Below are 19,209 nucleotides of genomic sequence, written 5' to 3' on the forward strand. Positions count from 1 at the left end.
AGGAACAGTGCTGGCACAAGGAATGGGAGTTTGCGTGTCCAGCCTTCATGCTGGAGCTCTCTCCAGTCTCCTGCACCACAGGACTGTCACCTTTGCAAGGCAGCTGGCACAAGGGCTGGTCAGGGCAGAGAAAGGAAACACAACACCTGGTTTTTTTGGGATATCTTTGTGTGTCAGACATGTCTGGCTCGGGAAGAGCAGGCTGGTGGCAGCCTGACCTGAAAGAACCAGCCAGGGGTAGGTAGCTCTAAGAGCCCCCACCCGGGCTGCAGGTAACTGCAGATGAGCCTCCAACTGCAACCTCTCATTTTATGGCCTCAGTGCACACAGAGACTGAATAGCAAGGGCTAAAAATATATCCCTTCCTAATGGTGTGCTAAATTCAGTTTTAACTAGTGTATGTTTGAATTAATGTATTCACTGCACTGGAGTTTAAATACCTATGGATGTTCAGGATTTCTTCCCCCTCAGGGAATAAATACTTCCTCCAGCTTTCACAACTCTTCTGTTCCTTTCACTGAGCATCCTGAATGGGCTCCATAAACCTTGGCTACAATTTCTGAGCATCTACAAATATTTCCTTAAGTAGAATATTAATAGCACATTATCTTCTAAGGCCTCTCTGCTTGAAGGTCAGCTGAGTGTTTTGCTGACATAAGCCTACTTTTGTTTTTGCAAAAGTGGGAGGAAAAAAAAATTAAAAAGGGAAGCTTTGTCAGGCCCAAAAAGAGAGAAGGTCAAGTTTATAGATGTCTGGCAGAGATTGCCCTGGAATATTTTCATTTGCAGCTGGGTGGGGACTAACAGGGCTTGGTATGGTTAACGGGACACTGGAAAGTCACAGGCTCTGCTCTTCTCCTGTCCTCTTAGAGCTCTTCTACGGCATCTTCTTAATAATATATTTTTCCTACTTCACTGCTAAAAAATATGTATATACATTTGGTCAGATACTTATTATGATGCTCTGATGCTTGTCTGGGTCCATGGTGCTACTACAGCTTGTATTAAAAGGGGAGCATCCTGTTTTGTTTGTGTTAAAGGCAAAATGGCATCACTAACCCGATTTGCACTTGACCATTTATGGATTTAGGTGTCTACATACATTCTTTTGGTGTTGTAAGCATGAGGAGGAGGCAAGAGTAAAAATTGGAATGGAAGACTCTTTTAAAGGGAATGTAACTTCAAGGAATCATAGAATGGTTCGGGTTGGAAGGAACTTCTAATTCCAACTCCCTTGCCATGGGCAGAGATTCTAGATAAAAATATCACAGTTTCATTAAGATTTCAGATTTTAGGAGCTTATGTTAACGTGCTGTGATTTCAGAAGATGTTCTGCCTCAGAAGTTAAACTGCAAGTTTTATGGTGCAGTTGTTATTTTCAGCGTGGACAAGCCCTTACTTAACACACTGAAATCCTTAAATCTGCTTTTACTTCCATGTTTTCCTGCTGTAGCATTGAAAACTTCAACATAACAGTTATTTCTGAATAGGTCTTTTTCAATGGAAATTTTAGAGTGGGGGCAGTTTTGTACAACCTGATGTGAACCGAATCAGTTCGATTTGACCCAAATTAAAGTTCAATCAAGACAGCACTACTTTATTTTTAATCCGGGACGGATCCCAGAGGGGTGTAGAAAGTCCCTTGGCAGGGACCAGCTGGAGCTTAGCACAGAGGTGCAGGAACTACAGGGCTTGGTCCAAGTGCCCGTTTAAGAGTTAATACTTTATAAAACCTGGTGGGACTAAAAGTCCTTCATGCTGACTCACGTTAGACAGGTCAGAACTGCAGATTTACTTCAGCCTAATCGTGTGTGAATATCAGTTTGTGCTTGACTCGGTGTCTTCCAGGACAGGGTGAAGCTGTATTTTGCAACTGCAGCACATTCGTACTTTAACCCAAATTCTAAAAAGCGATTGTATTCTGCAAAGGCGCATTCCTGGCGTTTGCCACAGCCTCGCCAGAATTGGAGGGTCTGGGATTTGGGGCTGTTTTGTGGCTGGAAACAAATCCGGTACGTTCATACCTTCCAGATGTTTGTGGCCAAGTCAGGAACACTTAAAACAATCAATATTTCGAGGGGGCGGAAGGAGCAGGACCACCTCGCTGTGGGGGGGAGCTGGGGCTGGCGGCCGAACGGGGTGGGGGGTTTTCCTCTGGGATGCGGGGGGCGGGCAGAGGGGAGGAGAGGGAAAGGGAGGAAAGAGTTGCGGGCGGGTCGGGAGCCGGCGGTGCGGAGGGCCCGGGCGGGCGGGAGCGGCGCTGCCGGGGCCGGGCTGCCCCTGTCCTCCGGCGGGTCCGAGCGCCGGCAGCGGCCGGGGCGGGGGCCGGGGTGGGCGGAGGGAGCGGGGAGGGAGCGGCGCGGCCCGGCAGCGCCGGCGAGGGCGGGCGGGGGCGGCCCGGCCCGTCCCGGCCCCGTCCCGTCCCGTCCCGGGGCGCCCGGGCTCGCCCCGCCATGGGCAGCGGCCCCGGGACGGGCTGGCAGCGGCGCCCCGGCGCGGGGCCGGGGGCGGGCCGAGGGTGCCGTGACCCCCGGCGGGGCCCTGCCCACCCGCCCGGCTCCGGCACCGGCTGAAGTCGCCCAAGTCGGGGTGACTGCCATGTCCCTCGCCCGGCGGGAGCCCTGACGGGCGCTGCCCGTCCCGAGGCCGCCTGGCTTTGTTGGGTTTTTGTTGATTTATTTGCTTCTCGTCGCTGCTTTTCTGCCCTCCCGCCGCGGTGGATGGCCCGCGGTGGGCGCCGCTGGCCGCGCCGCCCCAGCCCGGGCAGGATGGTGGCGGCGGGGCTGGCCGGGCTGTCCCTGCTCAGCCTCCTCACCTGCGGCTACCTGGCCTGGGGCAGCCGCCGGGGAGGGGCCGGGGAGGCGCCGGGGAACCTGCTGGCAGAGGAGCCCGAGGCCGGCACCCCCCGCTCGCAGCCGCACATCATCTTCATCCTGGCCGACGATCAGGGGTTCAGGGACGTGGGGTACCACGGGTCTGAGATCCGCACGCCCACGCTGGACAAGCTGGCTGCCGAAGGGGTCAAGCTGGAGAACTACTATGTCCAGCCCATGTGTACACCATCCAGAAGCCAATTGATCACTGGAAAGTAAGTTTGCTACTACTTCATAATTCACTTCTCCAGCCTAAACGCTGTCCCTGTTGGAAAGAGCACGGGTGAACCTGGCAGGTTCATGTCTGGGTTATCCCGTGGGCAGAAGGTGCCTCTCTGGTTCCCTTAAAACCCTTGAAGGGAACGGACTTGTGGTAGGTTTGAAACAGTGTAATAAAGCTGTCACCCGGGGAGGCAGGAGGGTTCAGCACTGCGAGCTGCCCCGCGGAGTGCTGGAGCACGTTGGTGCTCACAGCATCGCTGACAGACGTGCTGGTTGTCTGGTAACGCTGCTATTGCCGGGAGCCAGCAGCTCCGCTTTGCTCTGTGATTTCCTGGGGACGCAGGGGAGGAGGAAGGGCAGCCTTTCGTTTTCTGCTCTGGGTTCATTGCAGCGGGGTCACGGGTCTCACTGGCATTGTCTTGGTGTGGGTTCTCTCCAAGGGTTATCCTGCATTTATGAGGCGGCGTCCCAGTGTGAGCACAGGGAGTTCAGGCTCTCTCAGCACCCTCCTAGCTGCAACATTGCTCTTGTCGCTTTGCAGACAATTACAAACTTTACTCTTAAGCCACTGAAATAGGTGGCTCTCCTAACTGGTGTGAGCACTGGGTGGGTGTCATGTGCTTTGCCTTAAAGTTCTATTATACTGTGGTCTGCTAACAAAATAATTACCCAACCTCAGGGCCTTCTTACATCAGAAGGTTAATGAGGATTAAGGGGGGAGTTTATGCATTGGAACTGTAGGAACAATTTCTAAATCTCCAAGTGTGGACACATTTACTCTGGAACAAAACTTCCTTGTCTCTGTTTAACTTAACTCCCTTTGACAGGAACAGGGAACTCTTAAAAGAACAAAACAAAATGAGAGGAAAAAAGTTTATTTTCTCCTTTCCCGAAGTATAAACAGGAACAAGGCCATGTTAATACTGCTGGTAAAAGAAACACATGTTAAATAAAACAAGCAACTGTCTCACATCTCCATGTGGTAGAGCCGGAGATAATTCCCAGTCTCGGTCTATTTCCCAGACTTGCTGGACCAGGGAGATTTGCATGGAGAGCTGACGAATTATCTAGAGCAGGAATTCCACAGAGGTCTTTGTTTTGATTTTTCCTTCTTTGAGCAGACTGCGCTCAGAAGTGGTTTCGAGACACCTCCTCGCTCATTGCCAAGAGCAGAGCTGCCCTGCGGCAGCTGAAGCAGCAGCTTCCAAGGGAAACGTGTGCCAGGGCGGCGTTCGGTGCATCCCGCTTGTCTTTAGAGGCGTGCAGCGCTTGGAGGCCAGGAGCTCCGCCAGCAGCACGTAGCCAGCCAGCTTTCTGAGGATGAGGGTTTGGGAAGCAGCGCTTTACAAAGGCAATGTCACGCTGTACAGGAATGACTCATGCAGCAGCTGCAGGAATGGGATCACCGGGTTCCCGTGGAACCAGGGTGCTGCTCTGGCTCTTGGAGGCTGCGGAGATTGTCTAAATATGAGAAAAATACAAGTTGAAAATAATTGTAACTCAGTTGAACTATTTGGATCCTTCTTTAAATACAGTAAAAGGTAGGCATGTTCTGAGGAGCCCTGCTCTTTTCATTGGATTGCCAGGCAGAAATGGTTCTGCAAATCTGCCTTCTTTGGTTTTGGAAACTTTTATAGGAAAAAAGAAGTTTGCTTATACTTCATCTTTATTTTCTTTGTCTGCTGGTCTGAAGCCCTTAGAGCAATTTTTAAATGTTGTTCTACTTTAGGGAAAAAAGAGCTGTAGAGAGAGAATAATTTCTCATGAGTGAGAAATCAGGGAGGGATTGGTGAGGGGTTAACAGGCTGGGCAGAGTACTCACAAGGCATGTTCAGAGAATACTGTTTCCATTTTTGCTGAAGATAAATGCTTTGATGACTGCTTTTAATGGCCAAGATTTAGACACTTCTAATCCAGAACAAATGATGTTATTTCTTGAGTTCTTAAATGTGTTAGTTCCAGGCTAAAGACCTGCTCATCTTCTGGAGGATCACCTGGATGCTCCATGCCTCCCAATGCACATCCAGTGCTTAATATAGTGCCAAAGAATAGTTTGGGTTGGAAGGAACCTTTAAAGGGTAACCTAGCCCAGGTCCCTGCCATGGGCATGGGCACCTTGACCTAGAACATGTTCCAAGCATAACCTGTTGGATCAGTCAAACCCAGAGGGACTTGTGTAAATCACAGTAGTCATGACTGACTCAGGTTGCCAAGTGGAAGTTAAATTTTGGGGAAGACTTCGAACAGCCCAAGTTCTTCACAGGTCTCCAGGCAGCCCCTCCATGGCCTGTGTTAGTAGAGACCCTTCTTTTGCTGCCTGTCCTGTGTGTGAACTAGTACAGGGAAGGAGGTTGGAGATGACGTGTTAGAAGGAAGAGGCAGAATTATTTTTTCCCCCTGTGCTGTACCGCAGTGTGGCAGCTGATGAGTTTGTCATCCTGACCTCTTCTGAGTTCCTATCTTCTTTCTCACACCCTGTGTGTGAGCCTTTGGCTGCTTTTATTCCTTGCTTTCCCACAGTACTGTCATTTTCCCCGTTCACTCCATCCAAAACCATTGCTTTTAGGCCACTAGTAGGGCTGGTTTCCACAGCTTTTTATTTTGGGCTTTACTTCTGGGTGTGTGTGGGGGCTTGCAGCTGAGCCGAGCCTCAGGAATGGAGAAGAAAGGCGTGAGCCAGTGGGCTGAGGGCCAGTGTGATGTGCTGGGGCTGTGCAGGGAGGTGAGGGAGCAGCTCTGCACAGCAGCTGCACAGCTGGGATGGCAGCAGGGATCTGGGTGACAGGGTGTGCTCTGCCCTGGGCAGCTCTGGGACACTGCCCGGCCTCTCCCACGTCCTACAGCTGGACTAAACCTGTGCTTGTCATTGGGCTTGGGTGTGAGTGACATAAATTGTCTCCAGATGCATTGTTTTGCGTGATACCGTATTTTTTGTGGTTATTTCCTTCTTGAAAGTAGCAGGCGTGCCTCAAAACCTAAATAATTTGAGCAGAATGAGGATCTGGCTGAAAGCCTGTAAGATTAGAGGAGCATGTCTTGGGGTAGCTTCCCCAGTTCATTATGCAGTGGTATTTGCTGGAACAATATCCAATTTAGCAAAGGAATCTGACAATTAATACTGACTGATAAGGAGGAATCTAGACATAATACGCTGTAAATGCTTTTGGCTTTATTTAGATACCTGTTGCCTCCTCTAGGCTCCTGGTTTTCTGCTGACCATGAGACTTGTAGCCTGGGGACCATGATTTGCACTGGAATCCATCTGGGCCACAGGAAGGTTCCTCATCCATTCAGGAGTAGGAATCTCTCTTTGTAGAATCTGATGCACAGCTGGGGTTACAAATCAGTGGGAACTGAACTCATTTTCTGAGTCATGGAAGCCCTGCACATATCTCAGGAATGAGCTTTGCACTGTGGATGGAATGCAGAGATGGAAGATGTTGGGAAATGCTGAAAGTCTGGGGAAATATATCCTTTTCTTTCCCATGGGATAAAATGGAATATTGAGAATTTGCTCATCCAAAGCAGACAGAAATAAATAGATTGTATAATCGGTAAGCATAATCTGAGTGTTATTGTAATATAAGTAATTATATCTCTTATCTAATTCAGAAATGTCACATATTTACAGGCATATATCTATAGCTATATGTGTTAGGCATATGGCTCTAGGCACCCCTGTGTAGTGAGACCTAGTTCAGCATTAAAAATGACAATGTTTGAGCAAACTAAGACTTATTTTGGTAAACAGGAGTGGGCTAAGTCCTTTGAGCTGAAAGCAGCGTAGCTGGCTTCAAGCAAACAGAAATCCTGGACTCTGAGGGTGCGAGTTCTTGGTCAGCCTCCTCTCCCTGCCCAGGCTGCAGTTCCAGCAGGGTGCTGCTCTGGGAAGGAGCCAGAACAGCAGTGTGGGGCTGGGAAGTTACCTGCTGTGCTCTGAGCTGCAGTCAAGGGTCCTGGGGCCTTGACAGGATACTGGGAAGCATATCTAACACTCCATTAGATACATTCCCTGTGCTGTAGTTAACCAAATGAGGGCTGCAGAATATCAGCTTGAGTACCAAGAGGTGTCCTGATACTTTATCTGCTCTGGAGTAAAGGGGCTTGGCAGTCAGTGCTCCCAAGTTTAATTCTGATCAGTGTTTCCATTAAGAGCTGAGATGATGAAATAAAATGTTCTGATTAAATGTGCTGGTGAGATAGGAGGGCCTGCCAGCATTAAGGGACTGTGGTGATACTGAAAATCATCTTGACAAATTAGAGACATAATCTGAAATAAAGCAAAATTAAAGCCAGCAGTGTTAAATAGAAGATACTCTGCTGAATTCCTGAAGCAGGAAGAAATTTAACAGGCTGAGGATGGTGATCAACTCCTTAGTATTCCTTTAGAAAAGTAGCTGGAGTTGCAGTGCATCATGCTCTGGGTGTGAGGTCAACAATGTCATGCTCTTACAAGAACGTCAAACATCACATGAGTTTATGAGAATGTGGGGCCTGGTAGGTCTGTGAAGAGCCCTTCTTCTCCACGGCTGGAGCACTTTTGCCCAAACTTGGGCATCATTCTCCAACAGCAACGTCTGTGTCATTGGAGAGTGTCCAGAGGAGGGTGATCAGTATCTCAGGGAGATAACTCAGGGGGAAGGATCAGAGGAAATGGAGCTGTTTAGTCTAAAGAGGAGAAAAATGGGAAGAGACATGGTAGGCCTCTGGTGTTTTAAGAGCTCTGCATAGAAAGGGCATCGTGTGTGTTCAATGTCATGCTGGGTGGTACAAGAAGTGAGGGGCTTTCTGGAGCAAGAAAACTTCAGGTCAGATCAGAGAGAGAACCTGCAACACAGGGATTGTGAAACCCTGGAACGGGTGGCTTTGAGAAATTGCTGGGTTTCTGCACTGGCAGTCATTAGGAAGGATATGTCAGCAATGACATAACATAGCTGAGTCTGTCTTGGGGAAAAGGGTTGAGTTGGATCATGTCTCTTCCAGCTTGGATTCATCTGTGCCTTATTTGAAGGACAGATTAATACAGAAGGCCTTCTGAGGCATGGTGTGAATAAAACACTACTAAATGCCAGAAACTATTTCAGCGTTCACTCTGGGAGAAAATACTGTGTGAAAGTTTAATTTCAGTTTTCTCCTAGAAATTCCTGTTTTCTTCATCCTCATTTTCTCTGGAAATTTTCAAGAATTTTCCCCCTAGGCCTCATAACTCTTGGAGTGTGTCATTGTTTATTTCTGCTGACTTCTTTCAGAACCGTTTGTGGGAATGCTGCCAAAGATGTTGAGGTATCTTTTTCCATGTTCTTATGTCTTTCACTTAGCGTGACATTGTCCATACATACATACATACGAAGCACACACAGAGAACAACTAAATAATTAAATGCAAGGACTTCTTTTTCTTTATTTTCTTCTGCCTCTGTTTGCTCTCCTCTGTTCTGTGGGAAATTAGATCCAGGTACTGAGCTGCTCTGGGGCATTAAGCTACAAGAGGTCTGTCCATATCACTGTAATTATTAATGGACTGCACAAAGGAGCATGTGGAGAACAGGACTGGAAGGGAAACTACATGCGAGCAATCAAGATAAAAAGTAGCACATGCAGGAAGTAGCAATGTGTAGGACAGGTTGTGATAACTTTTTCTTGCATCACTTTCTGGCAGCCTCTAAGAACATTGTTTGATAGTCAAAGTCTGTTGCATGGAACAAACAGCATTGCTTGACATCTGTAGCTATGTAGTGGAAATTGATTTTTGTTTTTCATTTTCCAATTTATGTACTTTTCCAAAGTACAGTAAGCTAAAGAAATATAGTTGGAAATAAATTTAGAAAATCTGTGATTGTAAATTATCAGTACTCCAAAGAGCTTGTTGTAGGCTTTTATCCTGTGGTTTGGTTTTGTTGGGTGTTCCAACTGTAAAAGAGAAATTATATTCTATGGAAAAGTTAAGCTTAAAGTAATTAAGGAGTTTAGCCCTTTTAGTGTCGTTCCTGATACGTGCTTTGTAATTGATGACACACAGTGCTGCCTGTGAGAAGAAGCCGAATGAGTGGTGGCAGTGGACTCCTGTGCAGTTCTCCCTTTTCACTGTTACTCTTCTTTCATGAGCCCCTTAAGTGAATCAGGATGGGAACCTGAGATGGGTTTCTGAAGATAAATCTGGAAATGAAAATATAGGGTTTGCTTTCCTGTCCAAGGATTTAGACCAAATGAAATGGGACAAATTAAATTAATGTTTTCATTAACGCTTTACATTTGATAGAAAGATTTTCCAGATTAGTGAGCTGAAGGTCAGAAGAAGGGAAAAATCTGTCCACATGCTTTCTGTCTCTGTGATACTTGTGTGGGTGATGATACCACACCCAGGATTTTGTCTTCACAATTGTGTGTATCTTAGTTCAGGGTTTGAATTTTTATTGCACTTTGGGTTTAAAGTCAATCTTTGAGATTTCCTATTCCTCCCATATTTTTTGCTTGGCTTTGTATTGATTCACAGTCAGATTTTCTGTGCTGAGTTGAGTTTGCTCCATTCTGGAATGTTCCAGAATGAAGGAAGTAATTCACCAGCCATTTTTCAATTAATATGAGTAGCACAAGTCAAAGAAGATTGTGCCTGTGTGAGTGATCTTGTGTAGGACGTGTTCGCTTCCTCTGTATCAGTAAGCATTTCATCAAAGCTGCCAAATTTATTGGTTTGCTCACTTAAAAGACAGTAGGTCTGGCTGCTGACCTCAGCTTCTCTCTGTACGTGTAAATTGGGAGGCTGGAATGCAATAGCAAGAGTTCAGGGAAAACCCAAGACAATCCTAATGGGTAACAAATGCAAAAGATTCATACAAAAGGTGTTGTAAGCATTGACTAAAATAGCTCTGTGGCCTGTGATGAAATTGCAGGATTTTAAATGGGAAACTTTGTATGTGCCAGCTTATAATAAGAAAGCAGTTAAATATGTTTCATCATCCTAGTTCAACTGCAGTTGTAATACGTTAATTGGTGGTGTCAGCTATCACCTGCTTATTAATTCAGGCTGTTATCAACATATTATCAAGCTCGAGGTTGGAGGGACAGAATGTTGCTGGAGTTGGAAAACAAATCTGGGATAATTAAGCACATTTTAATCTGCTTCAAACACAAAATTATCTTCTCAAATGCATCTCTGCAGATATTAGATAACAAGCATTGAAGTAGACATTATTAATATCTTAAGTATGTTGTGGCCTCAGAGCCTTTATTTTCAACCTTGGGGCAGAAATCTCACATGGAAACCAAACCTAGTCCTTATTTTTCTTACTCTTAAACGCTTGGTTAATGAGGGTGTTTGTGCCATGGCAGCTTTTTCACTGTCATGGCACTCTGTAAGTGCAGGATTCAAACTAAATTACTTTGGCTTTTCATTTATTTTTTTTTTCTTTTTTAATTGAAATATTAATTCAGCTTTTTAGGATGCATTTTAATTCCAGTGCATCCTCGTATCAGATTATTAGCTGTTTTCTAGCCAAATCTCTTGTGTCCATTTTCTGATTCAGACTACTTTTATCTCATTTATGAGTTTTAAAGCATTCCTTCCCTGAAAGAGAATTTTCTCCCATTATGAGATAACATTATGTAATTTTTCTTAGCATTTATAGAACACAAGTGGGTACCAAGGTACTGCTTTAGAGGCGATCTCTGTGATAATAAGCTCCCATGAGAAATGAGTTCCCTTCTGTTTTGAAGAGGCAGAAAATTACAAATTTGAAGTAACACTATAATTTGAGGAGAATGGGAAACTGAAGGGAAAGGAGAAAATTAGGATGGGGGGAAGCAGTAGAGTATCTTTAGACTAAATATACTCTAATAGACCCACTGTTGCCTCCCAAATTGTACCTCTCTGAATGTAATAAACTTTGTCAAAACAACATTTACCATCACATTTTATATACTCCGTTTTAGTTGCCATGGATCAGAGTTGATGAAGTCCCAGAAAACTGGATTTGAGGGGGCCTCTGGAGGTTGCTGAATTAGGTCTCCTGCCAACTTACATCACACAGCAGGGACACGCTGACTTTATAAACCCTTCTTTATTGTTTGTTTCCTCCTGGAAATAACAAAAATATTGCCAAGTATTCAAGAAATTGGAATCTTGACTGTTAGGGAGTTTCCTAACTTTATCATGTTGTCAATTTTAGGAAAGAAAACTGTTTTATATTTAATTTCTTTTTTGTTTCTTTTAAAGGATCAACTGATGTAATTAGGGACTTTGTTAATGACCACAGCATAATGGCAGGTCCTTCCGTAATTTTTCCATGGTCCCATTCTCAAGAGCCTTCAGAGAAAGCTATTTCAGCCTGTTTGCTGATTTTTCTTAAGAGCAGATTTTTTTTACTATTGTACATGCTTGACTACCATAATTCCACATTAATTCTGATTTGCGGTCCGTTTAATTCTTAATTCCTAAATTATTTTATTGTTCTGACTTGTCACAATAAAATTCTTGGTGGAGGGGAGGAAGGAACAAATTACTTGTCTGTTGTTTCTCCCGCTGTAGAAGTACTCTAGGCAAAACATGAAATATTTGCTGTTTGGTTTATGGCCCTCTCCTTTCTTACCAACTTCTATTTTCATGTTTCCTGCTAAATGTCACCTGGAAGTGCACTGGGGTTTAATAGCCTGAATTTCAGCTGTTAGCTCCTACAATGCCTTGTCTTTACCTGTAAACTGATTTAATGGTATTTTTTTTATATATGTATATATATAGATGTAGCTTTTCCTGGCGTATCCCTAAAGTGCTTTTTAATCTGAAAAACTTTAACATCAAGATGATTCTTACTGTTCAATGTGCATCCTCCATATATCTGAGTCATACCTGCTCACTTTGGTAACAAAAACATTTATTTTGTTACCATTAACCATGGTGAGTCACGGTAATGCAAAGTGAAATTTGTGGGCTACTTTGCTTTTCCTTATGAACAAGATGCAGCCTGAGATATCTTAAAAGAATAAAAAAAAAAAACCCAGTGGAGCATTTCTGTTTTAAATGATTTCATGTCATAGTTGGGTTTTGGGGGTACTTGGGGGGACATTTCTGCTCCTTAATTGATTTGCATAATAAATGTATTTGGGGTCAGAAGCAGGAGGAACAACTCAAGCAATGAGTCAGACAACCAGGATTTTACTTCCTGCCCTTGTGATGGTTCACTCAGGTTCATGTGTTTGGAAACCCTTGCTGTGGGATGAGGGTGCTCATCACCCAGGGGGAACGTGGGGAGCAATCCCTTTGCTCCCCAGTTAGGCTGGTTTGTGTTTCTCTGGTAATGTAGGTGTGTGTTTTAGAAAATGGACTATTTCTTAGCTTGACCTGGTTGCCAGTTCCTTCTGCAACCTCCCATCCTTCTAAGGGAAAACCACAGGAAATTATTGTGTCTGCAGTAATACTGGTGCTCTGTGCAAGCCTCCCCTCCTGCCCTCCAGGATGCCTCCCTGACCTTTTTGCATGCTATCCCCAGAAAACACTCAAGCCTTTTCAGGTCATTCCAGAATTAGTTTGAGGCATTTGCAGCCTCCCAAACCACTTGCAGGCTTTCCTGGATCCCAGCCCACCAGGATGTCCTTTCAGAGTCTTCTTTCTGCTTCCAAGGCCAATCAGTTTGGCTGCCAGACTTAAATCCATTCTCTTAATTTTCCCCATTATCCTGTCTCTGGCACTAAGCAGAGAAAGAGCCAAACCAAGTCTTCTCCACAAGAATGAATTGTCTCACCCTGTCCTTTAGTTCTCTAATTCTTCAGGTATTTTTTGGATGAAGAGCAGATTGATATGTCTTTCAGATACAATCAGAATTTATGTTCCTGTTAATCAGTTACTGGCATGTGTAAAGATTTGTATGCATAAAGAAATAATATTTATACTTTCCTTATCAGTATTTTAAAGCTGGATTAAATATAGCTGATCAAGGTTGTAAATACACTTCAAGGGGTATAAAAGGTAATACTCCTTGCACAGTTCTGAAATTATTTTGAAACACTTTAAAAGCCTGTTGTCAGAGGAGATTTTCTAATAAATGCTTGATTTTGTACCATGTAGCTTTTCATCAGCATTGTATTTTAAAACTGGAAGAGAAAAGGTGATACTATCAGGGAGGAGAAGGAACTTTACCAAGGTTGTGCTGCTCCCAGGCAGGAGTGTTTTGGATGAAAACAAACCTAAGGCGCTTGGAAGGAGTTCAGGGATTTCTAATTAGATATGATATGATATGATATATGATATGATATTGTATTATATTATATTGTATTATATTATATGATTGATATATGGGCAATCTTATTCACCTTTTACATTCACTCTTCTGTATTCAAACCACACCATGCTTCCCTGATTTCCTCCAAGGCCTGGGATTTGGGTCCCTGCTACTGCCAGCCTCCTGAGCAGTGCAGGGAGATGTGTTGCACTGGGGTTTGCAGGTGCTCTGGGAACAAGGTGTTTCCAGGAAAGCAGATCTTCCTTGTCCACCCACAGCGTCCTTGGCTCTGTGGTGGCCCGGCTGCTCCTGCGAGAGGTGCTGTGCTTTGGGTACAGATTCACCACGTGCTGCTGCAGAGCTGGTGGTTCTCAGCTCACCCCTGGATCCACTTCTTGCCCTGCACAGCCTATGGGATGTGTCAGAGAGAATGCCAGCTGGACTCACTGCATGGTGCTGCTGGGGTAGTTCCCTTTACGGCTCCTGAGCTGACTGCCTTGCTGCTGGACAGTTCAGAAGGGAGGGAACAAACTGGCATTTGTGGCTTTGAGTCCACAGAAAATTCAAGAAAACAAAGTTTTAAAAAATCCTAGTAAATTACCATGTCTGTCCTTCTTCAAGAAATCATTTAAAAATACTATTTTAATATGTGGGAACAACTTGTTCCTAAAAAACTTTCAACAGAGATTTCCACACTTTCCCCAGGCAGTTTTAGCTGTAATTTGGGTTATATAACTTTTAAACTGTCTAACTTCCATCTTTCCTCCTGCAGTTTAAGCCTCTGATCTCTTGGCAATTTTCAGGTGAAGAACTTTCTTTGCTACAAAAAGTGATAAATCTGTACATCTGAGTCTATTATCACATCTCTACTCTTCCCTTCTCCAGCCTGAGTAAATTCAGTTCTTTCCATCATTCCACACAGACCTTGGTTTATATACCTTTGATGGCTCCTAATGTACTCCTCTGGACTTTTTATATCTGGACCTATTTTTTATTGAAGAGTGTCATCAGGAACAGGACACAATGTTCCAGTAAAAGTTTGACCAGTCCAGCCTTGCTATCTTGTTCTCAATCCCCAAAGTTACTAAAATATTTTCACAGTTGAGTAATTGGAAGGCAGCACATCAACTCCTTTGCTGGCATGAATTTACCTCAGCAGAAAATCTGGGCAAAGTGTCTGTTGATCAGAGAGTGTTTGAGGCTTTTCTGCTGCTGATGGGTAGGGAATGTCACAAGAACAACAGATCCTGTACTATTTTTACCAGTTCAGCTGTGATGTGCCAGTTAAGCCAGACTGATCATCCTTCTGGGCTCTTTCCTTTGAGCATTCCCACATTCTGTGCAGGGCAAGGTGCTCTCAATCCACACCATCCCATGACAGGATAGCGGCCAGGTGGGAGCTCTGTGCCCTTTCTCAGTGCTTGGATACAAAGCAAATGCATTTTCTTTAACAGGTGTGGGGAACCTGTGTTTTATTGCCTTACTTAAGGCAGGATGTCATGTTTTCCCTGACCCCTCGTGTAGATCCCAATAAGACAAAAGCTTTTTTCCACAGCACCAGGTGGCTGCTGACTCGCCCTCAGCAAGCCCCAGACCTTCTTTCCTGCAAGAAACTTAAGTTACTGCCACTGATTATTTGACCCCAAAAGCACTGCTTTGTGGTTATTGTAAGTGAATTGCCTCCTGTTCAGTTCAGGTTATTCCTCTAATTCAATTTCCTTTTGAATTTCAGCTCTTCAGCAGGCAGTGCAGCAGTTTGATGAGTGCAAATGCGCAGTCTGAACAGGTTGTGGAATTTAATCTGTATAAATTTCACCTTAAACATATATTCATAACCCCTACGAAAATAATCACTCAAAATGTAATTAACCCAATTGCTTTTTCTAATTCCTCATAGATGTACTGTAGGAATGAAAAAGCCTGAAGCTTAAATATATTTATTCCAAATTTTTCATTTTACAACTTGAATTTGCCAAATTAGTTTTCAGGGTTAGTTAAATAAATCATATGGGCATATCATAAAATGGTTTGGGTTGAAAGGAATCTGGAAGCTCATCTTGATCAGCCCCTGCCATGGGCAGGGACACCTTCCACCATCCCAGGTCACTCCAAGCCCTGTCCAGCCTGGCCTTGGACACTTCCAGGGATCCAGGGGCAGGCACAGCTTCTCTGGGCACCCTGTGCCAGGCTCACCCCTTCACCTCCGCACAGTAAAATGGGGTTTTTTTATGATGTCATTTTCAGCCTTGAGCTTTTGGAGTCTTGGGTGTTCACGTGTTTTGAGTTTGTTTTGTTTTTGCTCTGCCTTCTCTGTGTTTCTGAATCATCAAACAAAAGAATGGTCTCGAGTTTTGGCGTTCCAATGTCCAATGACCCGTGCCACTGTCCATGCATCCTGCTCTACTGGAGTGTTACTGGATGTCACCTGCAGGTGTTACATGAAGATAAAACAGACTGTTTGCTCCTTCTGCATTTGGTATTGCTCTGAGGAAATGAGGCAGGCAGTGTCCCACAGGAGCAGATCAGAGCCTCTGCTGTCACTGTGGGGTTGTGCTGAGGCCGGCAGGACAAGGCTGGAACAAGCTGGGAATCCAGGCTGTCTTCATCTGAATCCTGGTTGTGACAGTGTGCAAGGATTTGTCTTTCACAAGGTGTACTTGCTGGGCTGTTTCATCACCAGAAATGGTCTGTGTTGCAGATCAAGGTGCTGGTAAGTCACACGCAGGGCCAGAAAACTAATAGGCAGCTACAGCTCCGGTGTTCAAAAATACAAATACATTTGTGCTCTTTAAAATTCTCACTTCTCTGCTGGGCAAAGACCAATTTCGTGATGTAATGGACATTGACATATAAAGACATTTTCTTAAAAGACCATTTGAAGCTTTTGGGTCTTTTGGGGTGGATATATGGTGTTTAACAGCAAGGACATTTCCTATAAAATCACTGCTGGGCCTTCATTATGTTTTAAAGATTGGAGATGACCAATTAGGCATGGTCCAGGTGTTTCCTCTGCTATAGCTAATACAGGTTTTTGTCAGAATTATGACCTTTATTTGCTTTTGAATCATGTCCAGCAAAATGGAATTGTCACTCATTATCAGTGAGTTGGATTTTGGTTTTGAGAATAAACCATGCATGCTCTTATTTGTGCATCAGAGAGTTTTTTGCTTGCCAAAAATCCATGGCTTATGATGAAGAAGGGAGGAAAAATAATTCCTTGCCAGTGTAAAAGATAAGATATATCTATATCTGTATCTATATCTATATACCTATCTATAGGTGTGTGTGTGTATATATATATATATATTATAAATTGCCAGTTTCTCTTTATAAACTGGCATTACTGGAGAGGGCAAGGTCTGTTGCTCACCTGTTCTTGTATGGAAAGTAAATGTGCTGTCTCACTTGAACTCAGTCTTCTGGCAGCCAGTGTGCATGGCCAGGGTATTTGGCTTTGCAAAAACACAGCAAAAGTGTACAAAGAAAACCCCCATCCTTGTCTAGCCTAATTCCCTTGGCTTGCACGAGGGAAATTTTGAATTTAGCAAATGGAACAAGTGTGCTCCCAGCCTGATCTGTTTGGGAGCAGTTGATAAATTGTGTCAAAACAGTCCCGCGTACTTGGAATGAAATCCTGCACATTTCTGAAGAAACACTTGCAAATATTGCCGCTCTGCAGAAGTGTCGGAAACAGTTGGTGCTGGTGCAACACTGGCCAGGCAGGAATGGAATTAAAATATTTCTTCTCTGCCGTCTGCTCGAGGCTTATCAGCTGCTGATGCCATAGAGAAACGTGGTCTGTCTATAGGACCCTGATCCAAACTGAAAAGATTGTCCTGCATAAACATTTTTTAAAGAAATCTTTCAGCAGCTTGGGCTTCACAGCAATGCTTTAATTGCAGTCAGTTTGTCTCTCCACAAAATTCAGCATAAATAAAGACTTATTTCAGTGTTCTTGCAGTTCTAAAAATGTAGTTTTAAGTTTTTAATTTTTTTTTAAATTTATTTTATTCTTTTTGCCAGAGACAGCCAGTGAGTGTCCTTCATCTCCCAGCCTGTGCTGAGTGAATGTATGTAACCTGGGTGGGAAGGTGTGCTCCAGGTTTTCCTCTGCCTTTCTATCCTGTGATGCTCCACAGGCATCAGGGACGAGGAATGTAACACGCTCAGTGTCCCTGACCGTGGTGCCCCTGCCATGCCAGGGACATTGGAACCAGCTGATCTCTAGTTCTTTCCAACCTAAACCATTCTGTCATTCCATTTTTCCAATTCAGTGATTTTCCATTAATTTTCACATTGATACATCTTCAGTTTGTTATCTAGATGCACCTGTACTGAAGCCTGTATTCACAAGATTTTATTTAATACCCATGGTTTTGCCATGGTTAAACCAGAAATAATTCATTAAACACAAAATGTCATTCCCTTGAAGCTATAATTTGATATACCTCTTAGAAATAAAAATGTGGATTTTCTTAAATAACTTGCTCAGTTAAATAAATCTACATAAACCCAGACAGTCCAAGGTGCTTGAAGATAGGAAGTGCATGCACAACAGAGCAATGCACCCACAGCAACACACGGAATTCTAAATGCAGCTGAACTGTGTGTTCCTTCCCTTTTTCTGCCCCTCTTGGGATTGTGTCTGTGTGGTACAACTGGAGATGGGCACGCCAGGAACACGACAGGGAGAGAACAGATTGCTTCCCTTCACTGCCAGGGAGGATTTAACCTATTTATGGCACTCGGGTGTTAGCACAGAAAAAGCCAAGCGTGCCCAGGCTGCGTTTGCTGATGGCACTTGTTCTGAATTCACACCTCATCAATCCATTATCTAAGGAAATGCGGGAAGAAAGGAGCCATGGCTTAATTGGGGTGGGTGGGTGATAATGCCAGGCAAGCAAGAGGCCAACCTGCGCCTCAGCCAACAGCAATACTTCTTCTGGGAAGGAAAATGTAATTCTCTAACCTGTGGTTGTCGCCATGAACATGGAGAAAGTTCCTGAGCCATGGACACTGCCACTTCTTGGCTCTTAAAGCCTCTTTTGCTGCTTCAGCTGCTAGCTTGCTAAAGGATGGAAATGTGCAGGTACAGTGTTGATTTTTTGTCACTTCTCTGCAAGAAAATAAACTATCTGCAGGTAGAGAAAGGCCATCAAATGCCTTTTGAAAAGCAGCTGAAACCATGGTCGTAATTGGGAAGAATTTTGACATAGGAGTTATTAAGGCAGGAGAAATGGAATTTTTTAAGCACATTACTGAGGGAGTGAGTGGGAGAAATCATTCTGTCTGCTGAGAGCATGAAATAATGTGTGTGTATTTTGGGGGTTTATTAGAAGGCAATGTGTGCTTTGTGTGATTCCATTTGTTTAGCTACTTAATTCAAATCTATCTCTTCCATCTACAGGCTGATCAAGAGCTCCATAGTAGTCAGGCACTTGAAAATTTTAACTTTTGTCAGATTGTTGTTTGGTTTCATTTTCTTGTCTCAGTAACACACCTTGGAAATTGCAGATTCAAGAAGAGAATGAGAATTTTCTTCTCCTTTTTTCATCCCTAGGGAAGGAGGGAATAAAGAAAAGCACAAGAAAAACAAATGGATGGGCAACATGCACAGCTTTTTATTTTGTTGGCTCCAGTATTGTGTTTGTTGCCAGCAGAGTATCTGCAGCTGTATGAGCTGCATTATTAGCTATAATATAGGTGATAATAGGGCTTGGATGGTCTTGGAGCAACCTGCTCTAGTGGGAGGTTCCCTGCCCGCTGCAGAGGCCTTGGAACTGGATAAGCCTTAAGGCCCCTCCGAGCCAAATTATTCTGTGATTCCATAGCCCCAGTAAGGAGCCCCAGTGACCCAGAGAGGCTTTTATTTCAGCACATAAAATCCTTAAATGTGGCTGGTGC

At 44.2% G+C, this 19,209-nt stretch overlaps 1 protein-coding gene across 7 annotated transcripts in view; it reads left to right on the forward strand.

Annotated features, from left to right (window-relative positions):
- Window positions 1–19,209, forward strand: part of ARSJ (arylsulfatase family member J) — a 152,606-nt gene that overhangs the window by 116,357 nt on the left and 17,040 nt on the right. The window contains exon 1 of one of the 7 annotated variants that reach the window (XM_064416017.1): window positions 2,428–3,088. The exons of 4 other annotated variants lie outside the window; for them this stretch is intronic. In XM_064416017.1, coding sequence (XP_064272087.1) covers window positions 2,721–3,088 — 368 coding nt within the window. In that variant the 5' untranslated portion in view covers window positions 2,428–2,720. Of the gene's footprint in view, window positions 1–2,427; window positions 3,089–4,076; window positions 4,637–18,171; window positions 18,395–19,209 lie in introns of those variants that run through there. 2 more of the 7 variants (XM_064416018.1, XM_064416024.1) reach the window with 2 other exon arrangements.

This window comes from Passer domesticus, chromosome 4, assembly GCF_036417665.1.
Source record: "Passer domesticus isolate bPasDom1 chromosome 4, bPasDom1.hap1, whole genome shotgun sequence".
NCBI lineage: Eukaryota > Metazoa > Chordata > Aves > Passeriformes > Passeridae > Passer > Passer domesticus.